Below are 16,227 nucleotides of genomic sequence, written 5' to 3'. Positions count from 1 at the left end.
TCTACGTGTGTACAACTTGAACTAGATGCTGATAAGCAGATCCCAAGGGGTACGAGTCATGAGGGGAGCCCCCAGATCATCTGATCAGTTTTAAGTTTGTCATATTTTTTATGCCGCTAATGTTACATGTAATTTCTTGTGCGATTGATTCTTGTCAACCACCTCCTGATGTCGGAAGTTTCTATCATTTGGTTCAAGAACCAGTGGTGAGTCGATCGACACCTAGTCAGTGAACTATTTATAACGAGTCTTTTTTGTTTCCGGTTCTAGTCTTTAGAATACTTCCACAAACAGATGGTACCTACCCAGAAGAAGCTGCAGAAGAAGAGTCATTTGTTTGTATTTCACTTTGTTATGGACCGTGCTGGCATAATACTAGCAATTACTTTGCAAACAATTTTATCGCCGCTCACCGGTACAATAATCGAGTCCCGAATATGCAGTTGTAAATCAGAATATTAAGTTATAAACAGAGCGAACTGTAGCGGTTAGAAGGCAATTTTAGTCAAGCTGCTGCAACAGGAGAAGAGCCTCACTAATTAAAGGCTTGCCTTTTTCTTCATTTGATATTTCCTCTCTCTGCTCACCCATTTCATGCTTTTGCCTGAAAACCCTTTTAATTCAACTCCTATACTGAATTGTGTGCTTAGACGTAGGAATCGTGATATTATTCAACTTGAATTCTCAAAGTGACTTCATATTCCATCACGGAATTATCCTGGAGAATGTAGCATTTCGGTTTGTCTTTCCATTTTTCCCCAAGAAAATAGACGAAAGTCTCAGGTTCTACCTTTGATTCTCATCGGAGTTTGTTTAGTCCAAGTCTGTAAGACCAACAATGGGAAATCAAATTGATTGAATAACCCAGTACAGGGAAAAGTTTTAATAGACAGATACACAGGAAAAGCTTGCGGTTGTTCCGGTCCGGTTTTAAGAGGGTTCACGTCTGATTTGAATATGATATCGTGGAATCAAGTTTGGAGCATTTGGAGGGACGAACTTCCCACTTTCTAAGAAGGAACGGTCCTTTTTCTGCGAGAGTTCCTGGGTTTTAACTACGACTTGGCCAGCGCATGCAGGAAATGCAAGGCTTTCCTGTAGAAGTAATAGAAGGGGCGGCGGGAAGTCTTGGTGAATTCGAGTTGAAGGAATGTGCCGGTATTTTTTGTTTTTTTTTTTTGTTCCCTTACGTAGATCAAACATACATAGGAAAAAAATAAAAGTGTACGTATGTTTTAGTTTGAAACGAGCAATTCCTAATTGCTGGTTTCATTGGCAGTGGTAGCATACGTACCATTTGGCTTGTACAAACACAAGGGGTTCCTTTTATCGTATCATGTGTGATATATGGGCAAGCAAATCAAACTTGTAAAGACCTGACGACGCAAACTTCGATTTTTCCTCTTATTGGGGGTAATTAACATTGATTTTCCAGAACTCTTTCTAAGGTTGAAAGAGTCCAATCAAACGAAGGGAGAGAAGGACCTCGAGTAAGAGTTTGAAAAAGGAAACTCTGACATGGACGCAATCGTCTGTCTTATAAGGTGTAAGATAATATAGTATAAAATAGAGGAAATTGATATATGTCCGGCGAGTACCTCTTTCTGTTCTGTGTTGGATGGAGTATTGACGTTTCATATGTACGTGTTTGAAGGTTTTCGTTACCAAAAGCATAGAATTCCTCCCCGTCAAATGCAGATTCAAACATCCATTTTTTAATGGATTCATGCGAAGGTGAAATCAACACAGGGGGGAGAGAGAGGACATTTGATCCTTTGAATTGCGACTGACACGGTGCTTGAACAATTTTGGGGGTATCCAACAATGGAATGCATGTATAAATACCTCGGACTTGAAGACCGACACATCAACGGCAGAGAAAAGTAGCAAGAGCTTTCAATCGTCTTTACTTTCTCCTCTTTCTCTTCTCTTCTCTTCTCAAAACACTAGTTGGAAAATTGGAGGCGGGCCAAGAATCGCCTCAAATACAATCCGTTGTTCCCCAAACCTCCAGTAAATTAAGGAAAGAAGAACTCAAAACCATGCAGCGCGTTTTGTCCAGCAACGCCGCGCCCTTCGCCACCAATATGAGAAGCTCCGTCTCTCAAATGAGGCCGTGGGATGTCTTCATAAACCACCGAGGAGTGGACACCAAGCAAACCATCGCTTCTCTACTTTACGACCGTCTCATTCAGCTTAACCTCCGACCCTTTCTGGACAAAAAAAGCATGGAACCCGGAGATAAGCTAGTTCAGAGTATAGGCTCTGCAATCAGGAGCTGTAAGGTAGGGGTTGCCCTCTTCTCCCCTCGTTACAGCGAGTCCTTCTTCTGTTTACAGGAGCTGGCTCTGATGGTAGAGGCCAATAAAAAGGTCATCCCCATCTTCTTTGACGTCAAGCCTTCGGATGTTCGAGTCATGGGTTGCGCCGGCTGCCCTCCTAAAGATCTGCTCAGGATCCGGAGGGCCCTCGAAGAAGCCAGCTACACCGTAGGCGTCACATTCGATTCCAGCAGTGGGTAAGCCTATCGTTTCACTACTTTCTACTTTCTTCCCTACAGTAAGCTTTTAATGGTCTTCCCCGGAGAAAGAGAGAATGCATATTTGAATTAGGTTAAATAGACACCATTTCTGCTAGTTAGTCTGAGAAGAAAGCCAGGGCCGTCACATTCATTAATGTTCTTGCCTTGGGATTTGATTCGTCCGTCTTTTTAACCTTAAATTTTCTTTCCTTGTGTTTTGGGGACCTCAGGAACTGGTCAGATCTGGTGAAAACAACTGCAGACATAATTCTGAAGAGCTTGAAAGAAGAAGAAAATAAGGAGACATATATAAGGCAAAGGGTTCTTCATTCTGTGCTATGAATGCGGATAAATAAATCAGTACACTCATTCACATTCTTTTAATCTTTTAACCACCTTCATAAGATTAGAAATGATTCCACTAATCAGATACATTAATTATGTATAACCACCAAAAAAAAAAAAAAAAAATGTAAGACAAGGTGGATGCAAAGATAATAAATTAATTAGCATCATTCTTTTCTGATTCATTTGTAACTGTATGATGAGAATAAGAAGCAGCGTAGCTGCTATTTCTTCTTTCTTTGTCTTGTATGGTTTCTGGTATCACGATTCCAAACATGAAGTCTGGGTTTAATGCCTCCTCTTAAGAGATCTAGAAATTCATAAGTTCAATTCGCTTGTATAAAGTTGTGCAGAACAGGAAGCAGTACTCTGTAGATGATTGATGTAGGGTGTCATGGAATCATGAGTTGAATGGGTCCTTCATTCGTAATGCAATCCGGTTCCAGTCTATAATAATTTTTTTCTTCCGGCCAATGAACTTTCAATGCCTTTGCTGCAGTTGTAGAAGTAGAGGTTTTTAGATTCCCTTCCAGTATCAGATTTCTTGCAAAACACACGACCCAGAAGAAGTCAAAATTAAGAATATGAAATGATGTCAAATCTAAGGTTTTGGTACCATCGTCTGCCCCAATTGCTTAATTCCAAAACTCTTTCTTTAAGTGAATTCCTTCATGAAATCGATCGTGAATGATTACATCATGAGGATTGTGAGCAAAATACTGAGGTTGTTGGATGGGACAATCTCAGTATGTTGCTTGGAAACATCTTCCGTTTGATATGCTTAATTAATTATAAAAAAGATCAGCGTCCTTCAACGTCCAAAACCATTATGGCGTAGAGATTAGAGGGGATAACTTGCTAGTCAGCATTTAATTTCAGGCTTCAGTATGTTGCTTGGAAACATCTTCCGTTTGATATGCTTAATTAATTATAAAAAAGATCAGCATCCTTCAACGTCCAAAACCATTATGGCGTAGAGATTAGAGGGGATAACTTGCTAGTCAGCATTTAATTTCAGGCTTCATGACTTTGCCAGTCAACCACGGGTAATGGAGTTTCTAAGTCACTTCAAACCAGTGCGGGCATGCGTATGAAGCTAGATTAATGTTATGGAACCTCATTAACTCCAACTGCAGAAACAGCGAATTACATTGGTGAGGCTATGCTCACAAGTCACACACGTTCATTCATATATACCATTTAATTGATTTCAAAATATAGGAGTTTTATGGGATTTTTCCTCGGCTTCCGGACCCTGCGTCTCCGCAACTCTAGCTGGTTAAGGCTTGGCATCAATCCTCCCCCATGAAAGACATTTAAGCAACGAGACGATAGATGATGAATATGAGGAGCAAAGCCACGGCGCTGGTTGCTTCTTTGGTCACGGCCAACCAGCTTAATGGGGCGGAAGTCTTTGAGGAGGCAAAAAGAATAGTCGGAGCTGCACGGTACGTTTGCTTCTCTGAATACTGTGAAATCAACAAGAGCTTATAGGTGTAATGGTTAAAAGAGAGGTACATGATCTAGGAGATGAAGGCTGGTACATGTTGGAAATAGTATCCTGATGCCAGCAGAAAGTTGAGCAGAACAACAGAGTTAAACCTGGACGTGGCCCTGAGGTTCATCAGAAGAGCCCCTACTGCCATGCCAAGGCCCTGAGCCAGCACGCATAGGAGGACCACGGACAGTGTATAAAAGAAGTGCACAGCTCCCGGGTAAATCCTCCTCCCATCCAGTAGGTCACGGTGACAAAGAAGGCTGGGAGGACTACCTCGACTACTCAAAAGTCCCAGGCGCGACTCAGGAAGACACATATTTCTTTCTTGCGAATTCAGCTGTGTGTCCGTGAAGCAGAAGCCTTCTAAGGACCTTAACTTCGACCAGATTTTTTTGTATTTTCTATATAAAAGAAGTATGCATAGACGACGGAGATGTTGTTCACCTATGCTGAAGAACCAAAGACGGCAGGTACCTTAGGAGTTAGAACAAAGGACGACATGCGCTTCTTGATTGCTTGTTAACATAGAAAAACAAATTCCGAAAATGTAACTTTTCTTTTAACAGCAGAAAGATGCATGTTTCAGTAGCTCACTGGCAGCGCCTATGATTGATCCTAAGTACTGCTCGAAGAACTGAAGGAAACTAAGGCATGGGTATCCAGAGAAACACAAATCGTATCTCTTTTATATATCACCTCATATCATTCTCAAAGAGTAAGGGTGGGCATCTAAACGAAAACCCAACGAGACTTGACTAAAAAACACAAGGTTTTGGGTTTTCCCTTCTCAACCCACAGGGTGGAGATGTCATGGGGTGTGGGGGAAAAACTTGTGCTAGTAAGGGTTTCCTTGGCACAATCTGAACTTGAGCTGCGGGTCAAATACCCTAAAGAAAGATTTTACAGAAATTGCTACAATTTATACTTTTATGATGTAATATTTTTTTTTTAAAAGATATATAAAAGATGGAATGGATCATAGTAAGCGGTGAGGATGGGTTGGAGATGAGGTGGTAGACAAGGTTGGATCTTCAACCCCATGGGCTAGTAGTGCCCACCCAAGTCAATGGAAGTGTTCAACGAGGAACCAATTTAAGTGTAATACAGACGGGGGAAAAAACAAAACAAAAAAGATAGACACGCACTCAGCCAGTTTCAATCATCTATTCATTCCAATTCGGCAATTCTCGCTGCCTACCTTCTTTCCCTTGCACTATTTACAGCACCGATATAATAGAATAAATTCGACATAGGAAAGTACACAGGCATAAGTGCGGATGCTTTCTGAATCACCTATCTGAGAATCCTCTCCACAGATAATCACTGTATGGCAAAGATTGGCGAGACGCGCCACTGGAACTACTATCGTGATATTTAACAGGAAACAGTACTAAGAGAAAGAAAATTGTGGGTGGAAAAAACAAAATCAGTCTGGCCTCGGATGAAGAATTACTATCCAATGGAGTAGGATCTTCATCTTCCCCTGAGCAGGGCTTTCTCCGCAGTATCCATCTCTTCCAGGATCCTGGCCTTGCGTTTGGCAGGAATTGGAGCGGTTGGTCCAAAGCTGATGTAGTGACCAGATACGGCGTTGAGGGCGGAATACATATCCCGGAAAGAAACCCGAGCCAGCAAGGCCTTCTCCTTACGGTACTTGGCCACCCAGGAGTTGGAAGCCTCTCGCAGGGCAGCCACCGCGGAAGCAACGTTAGGATCCGATTTGTCCATGTTGACGGTGCTCCGTACCTTATTTATAACCTCCGCCGTCTCCTTTACGTATTCCTCATCGGATGCTGCTAATGCCGAACGACAGATCGGAAACAGAAACGACGATGCCCCACTCAGAATAACAGAGGATCTAACAAAATCTCGTCGTCCAGTTCGACTCAAACTAGTCGAACCCTGCCGCGGTTCTGCACTACCTCGCGCCCCGATGGGGTTGGTGGTGAATTTTGATGAGATGAAGGCCACCAGCTTTGAGGTGGTGTTGGGAGTTAAAAGAGATGGAGCAACCATTTGTGTTTGTGTTTCTGGGATTAGTGGATCAATGCAGTAGTAGGCAGGAGGAAGAGATTCGTTCAACTACCAACCGGAAAAAAGAAGAAGAGGGAGTCCTCCGAATGTGTGAGAGGTAGAAGAATCGTTCACAATGCCACGTCGCCTTATCATCTTATCTGCTATCAGAGCGTGTGAGTCCAATGAAACTGCGACACTTCTGGAGAGTGACCTCCATGAGAGATTTGGCTTCCACGAAACAAAAAACAAATTTGTGGAGCCTGTTGTCATTGGAATGGGGGATGAATAATGGTTCACTCCAAGCACTATTTACAGCCTTTTGTTTTAGAATTCTTTGTACAATTTCAGTTTTGGATCGATTCTCTTCTTCTCGTAAGCCTCTGTTAAAGAGTCAAAAATATTTGTAATTTCAGTACATCCTAAGCCAAACGAGAAATGGGTTTAATCGGACTTAAAATCTTCTATCCAAGCTTGATAACAATTGATTTTCTAGTTTCAAAGTTGCTTTTTGAAAGTCAGAGTAACTTCCACCTTGTGGGTTAATGTTTTTTATTTTCTTTAATTAGCGTTAAAAAAAAAAAAAAAAACTTCTTTCCTTCATGTCTTAGGCCAGTCGCAGTCCCTGATTAAGAGGAGAAGACGGTTTTAGAAGCATGGAGGTCAGGGTCGCCTTCAAAATCCGATACTTGGGCCTATTCTCCCTGTATCGGTTTCAAAAGCCCTTGGACTTGGTGCTTCTGTTGGGCTTTCAGCTTCGTCTCTCACACGCCACATCTGTCCTGCTGACGTCTCTTATTACCACGTGCGCTATCAATCAAGGTGAAGGTGTGCGCTTGCGCTGGCACTTGCACACGTATTAAAATCATTTTGGTTTTCTAGAAGCATCCGTTGGCAAAGAATGACGCGTGTAACTAAGTTTCGTAGAAGCATCAGGTGTCACTCCTCCCGATCTTCACTTTTCTTGCAGATTCATGCACCTTTCCATTTCTTCATTCTCGGATAAGCTCAAACCCTCTCTTACTTACGACCAAAAGATCCCGTCAAAACCTTTTTCACCTCCACCTGTCCACGTGTCGATATCTTCTCCTCTTTCCTAATGCGGATCCTTTCTCCTTCCGGACTTATCTCCGCTTATAAATTGCTCGACCCTGTGAAGATCCCAAAAGCTTCTAATAAATAAAAAGAGTCCCCCCGTCTTAGCCTTGCCTTGGAGTTTTGAGTTTCGACTTTTCCGAGTTTCGACTTTTCCGGTTGCCACCACCTCTGCTCTGCTGGCAGACTCCAATATGGAAGCCAACCCGATTTCACAGCTCTCTCTCCCACCGGGATTCCGATTTTTCCCTACCGATGAAGAGCTATTAGTGGATTACCTCTGCCGCAAAGTAGCCGGCCATTATTTTTCCCTGCAATTGATCAAGGAGCTCGATCTCTACAAGTTCGATCCATGGGTACTTCCCTGTAAGTTTTTTTTTTTTTTTTTTTTTCATTTTTGGTTTTTTATTTCGAATAATCGGTGGAATTATTTTTTTAGGATTTTTTTTTCATGTGCTATATGTATTACCTCTGTCTCACATATTGATGAGTCGCATGCACTTCAATTTGTTTCTCAGGTAAAGCTCTGTTTGGTGAGAAAGAATGGTATTTTTTCACTCCCAGAGATCGGAAATATCCCAATGGCTCTCGACCCAACAGAGTCGCAGGTTCAGGCTACTGGAAGGCAACCGGCACCGATAAGGTGATCACAGCACAAGGAAGGAAGGTTGGGATAAAGAAGGCTCTCGTCTTTTACGTCGGTAAAGCTCCCAAAGGCACTAAGACCAACTGGATTATGCATGAGTATCGCCTCTGTGATTCTACCCGCAAGAAAGGAACCACCAGGGTAAGCAAAGAAGGAATCGCTGCCTCATAATTTTAGTAGGTTATATCATATATATGACGAGCGGATCATTAATTGTGTGTTTTGAAACAAAAATAGACTTGATCCTTTTAAGCATCCGTCTTTGAACTCATTTAATTCTTTTTTCTTGATTTAATTTCTTTCAGTTAGACGATTGGGTACTGTGCCGGATCTACAAGAAGAACTCAGGATTGGAAAAGTCTAGCGGTTCTCTGAAAGAGAACTGCAACAACGTCCTATCTTCGTCGTCCAATCTGGAGGACGTACTTGAATCACTCCCAGAAATTGACGACAGATTTTTCTCTCTTCCGCGGGTGAATTCAATGAAATTTCTGCAAGACGTAGACAAACACTTTTTTCAAAATATGGGCGCCGCCGCAAAGCTGGACTGTTTAGGTCAAAACACGACAGAATTCGGTCTGCCAAACAGTCAAGCGGCTCAGGGGTTCGGTGCGATGCCCTCCATCTCCCTCTGCCAAGTTGGATCCCCTTCGGACGTACTGGCCGGAGGCTCCTCCATAGAAGACGAAGTCGAGAGTGTGATCTGTCAGCGGCAGCAGGTGGACAACTCCACCTTCCTTTCTCCACCACAGCAGCAGCAGAAAACAGACAACCCTAATTTGTTGGTAGACTCCTTTTCGAGTGGTTACCCTGTCTCTACAAGGGCGTACCGGTACTGGTAATTAATCGTCCGTGAGAAGATGGCAGGAGCGCACGTAACAGAGGAACAGCAGACGAGCTGATCTATACAAAAGCCCGAATATTGGAGATTGATTCTTTGTGCCTTGGCTTTCTGGGGCCCTTGGGCATAAGTTTAAACTGGGATTAATGTTGCTCTTCGTTTTTTTGATCGACGGGCTACTACCCAGTTCAAAACCTTTTGACTCTTTTTGTGTACAGTTTAGTGGGTAAACTCTCAGTTTGCTCTACATTTACAAACAGAATGTACCAAGGCGGCTGTTGAAAAAAAATAAAAAATTCTGACTGTTACTCATCGTCTTATGGAGCCTTCACGCCGAGAAGAGGTTTTACTGTACCAATTGAAAAGAAAAATTAAGAAGAAATTATTCGTTCTTTACTTTTTGAGTACTGCGAGTCACCATTGACAAATATATACGAACGAAAAGAGAGAGAGAGCTAGGGGGTGGGAATTTGTGTGTTTTTTCTAAATGCGAACAGAAAACGAAATATGTTGAATGAGGGCAACGTGGAAACGTGGGACTGTGTCAGCAGATGCCCAGAATTTCATGGAAATCGTGGAAACTGCGGAAGGTCTTGAGGAAATTCAAAAGCCACGTACTGATCAGTCAAACCATCTGATCTGATGGAAAGACGGTATGGGTGTGACGTCCGAAGAAAGAATGAGCAGGGGTTATGCTGTCGTTACTTGTTGTTAGTGATGTCCGTTTCTGCTTAATTATTTGCCCAACTTACTTTTCTTACTTGAGATCGAATTGGGTTTTTCCACGTCATGTTTTTATTCTGCGTAAAACTAGGTTGCAAGAAATGACTTAAGAAATTAGAAGAGATGAGTTCGACAGAAAGGCGGCTCATTCGGATTAAAGCACATCGCAATCTGGCTGTCGGCATTTTACACGTAAGGGGGTTCATGGCGTGGGTGAGAAATGAGAATGGACTTAGCCACGCCCAGCCGTTGCCTTGCCTGCCGCGCCCACATCTCTCTCTCCGTTTTTGGGACGCCACCTTACTCATGTTAACGCATGCGATGACGTCAAACCCAGAATACTCCCTGGAACAAGGAGAAAACGAATCGAACACGTGGCCCTTATTTGGCGAGCGTGGCATGGGTATTCTGGCAGGTTCTTTCTCTCTTCTTTCTTGCAAGAAGGCCCAATTCAGTTCTGGAATTCAGCCATCTCTCTCTCTCTCTCTTCACTTTGATTACCCACATTTGTACGCATTCTAATATCTAAAAGGAACGGAGTTCTCATTTTATTTCGCCATCCCGTTTTCCTTCTGTCCCTTAGTTCCCTCAAATTTCCAAAGACCACGTCTAGTTTATAGACCGACAAATCTCAGGTTCCATCTCTAAATTGCGGTCTCTTGCTCCCATCTTTAATTTCTGCAGGTTAATAACTTGGATGATATATGGGAAACTACTACTTCCCATCTTCTGCTCCACGATCAAATTAAATATTGTCCCAACTTCTCAATATTTTACTTCCCTTCGTGTCTTCATTTTTTTCTTCTTTCTTTCCTTGAATAGATTGTGTAGTTCTCTATTATGAGGTACCGTGTTTTGAGTTTCCTAGGTGCTTATCTTTTTTGTGCCTGATCATGTACTGTGTGCCAGTTAGAAGAAGTAGCAACAACTTCCACTTTCGGTTGAAGCATCAGGTTCACGAAGCTAATCAAACTTACTGCTTAAGAACAAAGGCCTTCCAGAGTTTGTAAGACCTTGTATGCTCTTCGTCTCATGATTGTCGATGGACGGTAGAGCAGAGGAAGGAAATGGTGTGAACATATATTTATCCTATGAGAAAGATGTAGTAGTCCCAAAATCGCATTATATTATTACCACTCAACGGCAGAGTAGGATGAAATGGTAACAGAAAAGCGATGACTTAACGGTTCTTTTTTCTACTGATTCTGTATTTCTTCTTCAAGAAACCCAGTTCACGGCTGTCACACATGCAATTACATTTTGTGGCCTAACGAAACCTATACGTTATGTTGCGATGAAGATGGTATAGCTAGCGTGAAACCTGCAACTTCTCTTGAAGAGATTGAGATGGGTTTCCGGCGGCAGAGGCAAGAGGAGACCTAGAAAATATTATCGATTGGGTGTGAAACCGAAGGATTGATATTACCAAAAGAAGATGACATGCAAAAGTTAATCAGGAGAGAGCAAGGGAATTAAACATCAGAGGGAAAGCATATGCCTTTCACTGATGCTGATGGAGAATGAGGTAAGAGAAATAAAAAATTATGTAACAAAATTTAAGTTATGATAATGTAAATTGAGTTGACTCGCTTTCAAGGAAACTTGGCACTTGAGAGAGAAAATTCAAAGTTATAGCATGAGACAAATATCGCCCTTGTCTTGGTGTTGTCGAGATCAAATGTTGATGACGATTGGAGGTGAAAAGTAGGTAATTATTTGAACAATCCGTACCAAACTGACGTTAGTCCTTCACTCGGAACCCTTTCCAGAATCCCCCTCCTAATTAACCACTGTTAGTAATCTGGTGTTGTTAATTTCTTGCAACATTTGTATACAAACTAAACGGTAAATTTTGAAACATACTAATCTGTATCTGTCACCTTTCATCACAAAAATCTTTTGTTGTTTTTGTTTTCACTATTCTCATTCATCTCTTCTCTTTCTGCTAAACAAACATGACTCGCATAAAGTTTTACTTGTTGGATTGATACAGTGCCGGTGCTCCGACAAACAACTCCCGGGTAGAAGGTTAAAAATGGATTCCAGACGGCTGGACAGGCGGATCTGAGTAGCCAAGTCGGGGCGGTAGGGGAATAGGATCCCATCTCTGTTGATGGAAATGGAAATCTAAGAAAACCTGGCAAACGTACGTGTTCGTAGGTTTAGATGGGAAAGCCGAGTAAGCATATGTAGAGGTTCATAGACGATACTTGTGAAGAGTTGTGTAAAAAGGCAGAGGCATGTTCCAGTGATTTGATGGAGGTAGCAGTGTTTGTTATCTTGATGGCAGCCTCCTTTTGTCGTCTCTCAATTATGTTACCATAGACTAAGAATGCCAATCCTCTTACTGATCCTACCCTGCCTTACCCTAACGGGATTGATCAGATTCAGGGGGGGAGAACGAGAGACCAACTATTGTCTCCTGTTTTTCTATTTCAATGTCCACTCTGATTTATACTTGAGCTTGCGCCAACATGTAACCAGCAAGAAATTAGATCTTTCTGTTGTTCTTAATATAAGTAAGCTTCTCACTTGTCATCCACGTTCCTCAACTTCTTCCCGAGTCCAGACTCATGAGACTCATGTGGCTCATGCTTTTTTAACACACACAGGTAGAACCCACCAGCAGGGCCATATACAGAACAGGGCCCAAACTCGTGGTCCGTATGGACACGTGTCATCGTGGCGTTTCTCTGAGCACAAACACGTTTTCACACGCGTCTCTGGTTGTCCGGTGGGCGTTCGGTATAGTAGCGGCTTCTGCGTATCCCGTGTCGCCCCTCCCCCCCGCCACCGTCATCAATACCTCCCTTGCCCCGTAACCGTTTTATAAAGCAAACCCGCACATGCGCTTCCTTTCTTCTTTTCCTATTTTTAATTTTCTTATTTCTCTTTATAAAAAGAGAAATTATTTTGTCTTCTTTCGTTCAACAAATAAACTCCCCATCCCCTCCTCCGATTCCCATCTCTCACATCCGTTGCTGATTCTCTACAAAGGAAGAAAGAGAACTCCCCTCAATTTCTTTCTTCCAAGTTTCAACAACTAGCTGTGTTACTATATGGAGAGCACCGATTCGTCTTCAAGCTCGCCCCAGCCACAGCTCCCACCAGGCTTCCGGTTCCACCCAACTGATGAAGAGCTGGTCGTCCACTACCTCAAGAAGAAGGCTTCTTCGGCCCCTCTTCCCGTCACCATCATCGCTGATATTGATCTCTATAAATTCGATCCCTGGGAGCTTCCAGGTATACAACTCTGCTCCTGGTCGAATCCATCTGCGACCCCTGATTAAATTTTCCCCTGCCTTTTCGACTTTCTTCTTCAGTTTCTCAATTAGTCGGTTCATGATTCACTACTTTCTGCAGGCAAGGCTACCTTCGGAGAACAAGAGTGGTACTTCTTTAGTCCCAGAGATCGAAAGTATCCAAACGGAGCGAGACCTAACCGTGCAGCCACCTCCGGATACTGGAAGGCCACGGGCACAGATAAGCCCATCTTGACCGCCGCTGGAAATCAGAAAGTCGGAGTCAAGAAGGCTTTGGTGTTCTATGGAGGTAGACCTCCTAAAGGTGTTAAAACCAATTGGATCATGCATGAGTATCGACTTGCAGATAGCGGTGGCGGCAACAAGACCAATCCCTCCACCACCACCACCACTGACATGTCTAAGAAGACCTCTCTCAGGGTAAGTATATAACTGTGTGCTACTACAGGTTTTAATTACTGGTTTTGCTTGCTCTCGAAGAATCGGAACGAGACAACGTCAATATATAAGTATATATATAATCTACAGTTTAATTAATTCCTCAACATCACCTTTAAGCAATTCTGTTGGTTTCTTCTTCTGTCCATGATATATGGCAGCTCGACGATTGGGTCTTGTGCCGGATATACAAGAAGAACAACTCCCATAGGCCCACAGAGATTGATAAGGATGATTGCATGGACGAAATGATTGCTGCATCTCTTCCCCGAGTCGGAGAGGGGCTAGTTAATTATCCAAATCCTCAACTAGTGCAGAAACCGAGCTACGGACCCGTGCTCGACGGCGACGAGAGCTTCTTCCAAGGGTTGCTGGCTTCTGACGTAGGTATCCACACCGCTTCGGCATCCCATGTCGGAGGGACCTCCTCATCCACGGCATCCAAGTGCGACCTCTCGCTGGTTCCACATGCCGGACGGCTCCCACTCAAGCGGGCAATCGCCTCTCCCTACTGGCAGTCGGAGACTGGAATCCAGTCACTCTCGGACAAAAGATTGAACTCTAGCAGCGACACCTCTGTCGGCGGCGGCACCAACTCCTTCACCACCCTGCTCAACCAAATTCCTCAGCCTTCAGCTCCTTTCCATCACACGCTTCTGGGGAACGTCGGTGACGGTATTTTCCGGCAACCATACCAGCTCTACGGCATCAACTGGGGCTCCTGAATCCGATAGTCGCATAGGCGTGGGTACCCATTGGTATTGTTATATATCTTTCTATACTCAATCACTGCATTAGACTACAGAAATGTTACCAACGTCTTTCAAGCCTACGCTACGCTATCGCGAGGCCGTAAAAGATAAAACAAGAAACAGAGGATGATGATGATGGATCGAGTGGAGATGGACGTCAGGAAGTTGAAGATTTAAATACTGCCGACGCTTTGGACGCCGACATCTGTAGGTCTATGGTGTCATGTAGCATGAAAACGGAAAGAGAAAAGAGTCGGATCGAACCGTTTCAGTTTCGACCAATTTGAGGTTAGGTGGCGATCAATCAATCAATAAGAAGAAGAGGAAGAAGAAGAAGAAGAAGAAGACGTACATGATTTATTGTATATCATACCATATTCTTATCAGTTATTTCTATTGCACGGGTTAATATTACTGAATATCATCTGGTGGTTCTGTTTAATTTATATTAGGGGGTCGTTCTAATAGCATAATTAATTCATGTTATTGTTGTTGTTGTAAACTTATTATTAAGATGACTGAGAAATGATCCTGGGGATTCAGTCACTAACAGTGATAGATTTTTATGATCAGTAGCGGTAATAGGAGCCGACCAGTGGCCGGAGGTAGCATAATTAGCTTAAGAAACGTATTTGTTCGATTGCATGGATTCCGAATTTGTGCGTTATGGATTAAAACAAAAGAAGGGATCAGAAAGGGTGTATTGTGTATGTGGGTAGTGGAAAGCAAAGACGTGTTAAGAAGAGAGTGGAAGAAACCCGATTGATCAACAGGGTTTGATGTGAACGATGGGTTTTCATGGTTACTGGAACTGGAAAAGTTTGCAAAGGTGGTGGTGGTGGTGGAGAAGAGATGATGCTTCCAGAGCAGTCTCATTACTGTGAATCGATCCATTCTTGCTTTTCCTGATTGTCCTCTCTCATAATCAGTCACAACAACCCTTGTTATTATCTCCAAATTGGAGATTTTGTGGGGGTCATTTTCTCTTAGTGAGTGATTAGACGTGACAAAAGTATATTCTAATCCCAAAGCAACCCGGCTTGTCACATATGTTGACCGCAATGGGCTGCAGTAGGCCTTCTAGGCCATCATGATCACCCACCCGATTGGATATTGAAATAGGGCCCCAACTTTTCTCATCACTTGCCCTTCTGGAGAAAACGGACAAAAAGCCTTTTGCAGACGCTTCAAATCACTGTCTCCTAGTTACGGAATGAAAAGCCATTGTTATCCACATCTCCTTCTCAGATGCTCTGCTCTCTGCTCGCCCGCATTTACATTGCAACAATAAGCTGACGTTTCATATTACTTAATACATGACTTATTATACCCTCTTTATTTTAAATAATATTCAGTTTAATAAAAACTTTAAAAAGTACTTTTTTAACTTTAATAGTAGTAATTGACATTTTTTTATGGACGTTTATACCCTGTAATGTAAAAGTAAAAACTCAGATTGAATTTCTTTTAACAACGAATAACACTTTTTTTTATTTTAGGGTAATTATAAAATTCAAAAGTCTCCAGCAAGCTCATAATTTTCTTCCCACGAAGCAGCCCCCTTCTGCCTTTCTCATTTTTCTTTTCTGTCGTCTCATGTCTGTGCCGTCGCCGAAATCTCCTACCTGGTTGCTGAAATCGGAATCCAAGCTCCAACAGAGAGAAATGTTGTGTTTTCAAAGTTTTTATCTTGTAAATGTTTTTTTTGTTTTTCGGGGACGAACGAGGTAAACGAAGAAGAAAGAAGAAAAAGAAAGCAAAACCGCTTCTAATGGGAAATAGGAGAAACGGGGTGTTGGGGGATGGGGCTAGATCATAGGAGAACGGGGTGGGGACAGAGATTGGGTTTGGGAATCGGTTCGGGTTCAGGTTTTAGGAAACCCATCCTTAATCTTACTTGGATGCCAACCCCAGTCCTTAATGTTACTTGGACCATGGATCATAGACCATTGACAATGGACCATTTCCGTGATGTAGAAAAAGGGCCGGAGGGGGCGATTTGCGAATGGTTAGGTGGGTAAAGTAGCATAGCCTAGTCCACCATGCCATTCCAGATCCAGAGATTCATCTTTTGCATGTGCCACGTGGTCCC

At 42.8% G+C, this 16,227-nt stretch overlaps 4 protein-coding genes across 4 annotated transcripts; 3 read left to right on the top strand and 1 right to left on the bottom strand.

Annotated features, from left to right (window-relative positions):
- The first annotated feature begins 2,042 nt into the window (after nucleotides 1-2,042).
- On the top strand, nucleotides 2,043-2,863 carry LOC137965486 (probable 2' cyclic ADP-D-ribose synthase BdTIR). The gene is made up of 2 exons (XM_068811748.1): nucleotides 2,043-2,518; nucleotides 2,752-2,863. The coding sequence occupies exons 1-2, from the start codon at nucleotides 2,043-2,045 to the stop codon at nucleotides 2,861-2,863; spliced, it is 588 nt and encodes a 195-aa protein (XP_068667849.1).
- Nucleotides 2,864-5,423: 2,560 nt separating this feature from the next.
- LOC137966579 (photosystem II repair protein PSB27-H1, chloroplastic-like) lies at nucleotides 5,424-6,787 on the bottom strand. Its single transcript, XM_068813254.1, has one exon. The coding sequence runs from the start codon at nucleotides 6,378-6,380 to the stop codon at nucleotides 5,838-5,840; it is 543 nt and encodes a 180-aa protein (XP_068669355.1). The 5' UTR covers nucleotides 6,381-6,787; the 3' UTR covers nucleotides 5,424-5,837.
- Nucleotides 6,788-7,575: 788 nt separating this feature from the next.
- Nucleotides 7,576-9,228, top strand: LOC137966052 (NAC domain-containing protein 72-like). Its single transcript, XM_068812511.1, has 3 exons — nucleotides 7,576-7,838; nucleotides 7,991-8,259; nucleotides 8,424-9,228. Exons 1-3 carry the CDS (start codon nucleotides 7,667-7,669, stop codon nucleotides 8,958-8,960), a joined length of 978 nt encoding a protein of 325 aa, XP_068668612.1. The 5' UTR covers nucleotides 7,576-7,666; the 3' UTR covers nucleotides 8,961-9,228.
- A 3,423-nt stretch (nucleotides 9,229-12,651) lies between these two features.
- LOC137966720 (NAC transcription factor 25-like) lies at nucleotides 12,652-14,664 on the top strand. Its single transcript, XM_068813411.1, has 3 exons — nucleotides 12,652-12,925; nucleotides 13,046-13,365; nucleotides 13,545-14,664. The coding sequence occupies exons 1-3, from the start codon at nucleotides 12,742-12,744 to the stop codon at nucleotides 14,106-14,108; spliced, it is 1,068 nt and encodes a 355-aa protein (XP_068669512.1). The 5' UTR covers nucleotides 12,652-12,741; the 3' UTR covers nucleotides 14,109-14,664.
- Nucleotides 14,665-16,227: the final 1,563 nt, after the last annotated feature.

Source organism: Aristolochia californica, unplaced genomic scaffold (genome assembly GCF_029961685.1).
Source record: "Aristolochia californica isolate CCGP_79_NKW_82.1479 unplaced genomic scaffold, dmAriCali1.0.hap1 SCAF_5, whole genome shotgun sequence".
Taxonomy (NCBI): Eukaryota; Viridiplantae; Streptophyta; class Magnoliopsida; order Piperales; family Aristolochiaceae; genus Aristolochia; species Aristolochia californica.
Note: the sequence above shows the minus strand (reverse complement) of the source record. Positions and strands in the feature narration are given on the sequence as shown.

Excerpts from the sequence above, each read along its gene's own strand:
- LOC137965486 (XM_068811748.1), top strand. The coding sequence starts at position 2,043 with ATGCAGCGCGTTTTGTCCAGCAACGCCGCGCCCTTCGCCACCAATATG. Across the intron at positions 2,519-2,751 it reads ACATTCGATTCCAGCAGTGG|GAACTGGTCAGATCTGGTGA; the intron begins GTAAGCCTATCG and ends TGGGGACCTCAG.
- LOC137966579 (XM_068813254.1), bottom strand. The coding sequence starts at position 6,380 with ATGGTTGCTCCATCTCTTTTAACTCCCAACACCACCTCAAAGCTGGTG.
- LOC137966052 (XM_068812511.1), top strand. The coding sequence starts at position 7,667 with ATGGAAGCCAACCCGATTTCACAGCTCTCTCTCCCACCGGGATTCCGA. Across the intron at positions 7,839-7,990 it reads CGATCCATGGGTACTTCCCT|GTAAAGCTCTGTTTGGTGAG; the intron begins GTAAGTTTTTTT and ends TTTGTTTCTCAG. Across the intron at positions 8,260-8,423 it reads GCAAGAAAGGAACCACCAGG|TTAGACGATTGGGTACTGTG; the intron begins GTAAGCAAAGAA and ends AATTTCTTTCAG.
- LOC137966720 (XM_068813411.1), top strand. The coding sequence starts at position 12,742 with ATGGAGAGCACCGATTCGTCTTCAAGCTCGCCCCAGCCACAGCTCCCA. Across the intron at positions 12,926-13,045 it reads CGATCCCTGGGAGCTTCCAG|GCAAGGCTACCTTCGGAGAA; the intron begins GTATACAACTCT and ends TACTTTCTGCAG. Across the intron at positions 13,366-13,544 it reads CTAAGAAGACCTCTCTCAGG|CTCGACGATTGGGTCTTGTG; the intron begins GTAAGTATATAA and ends GATATATGGCAG.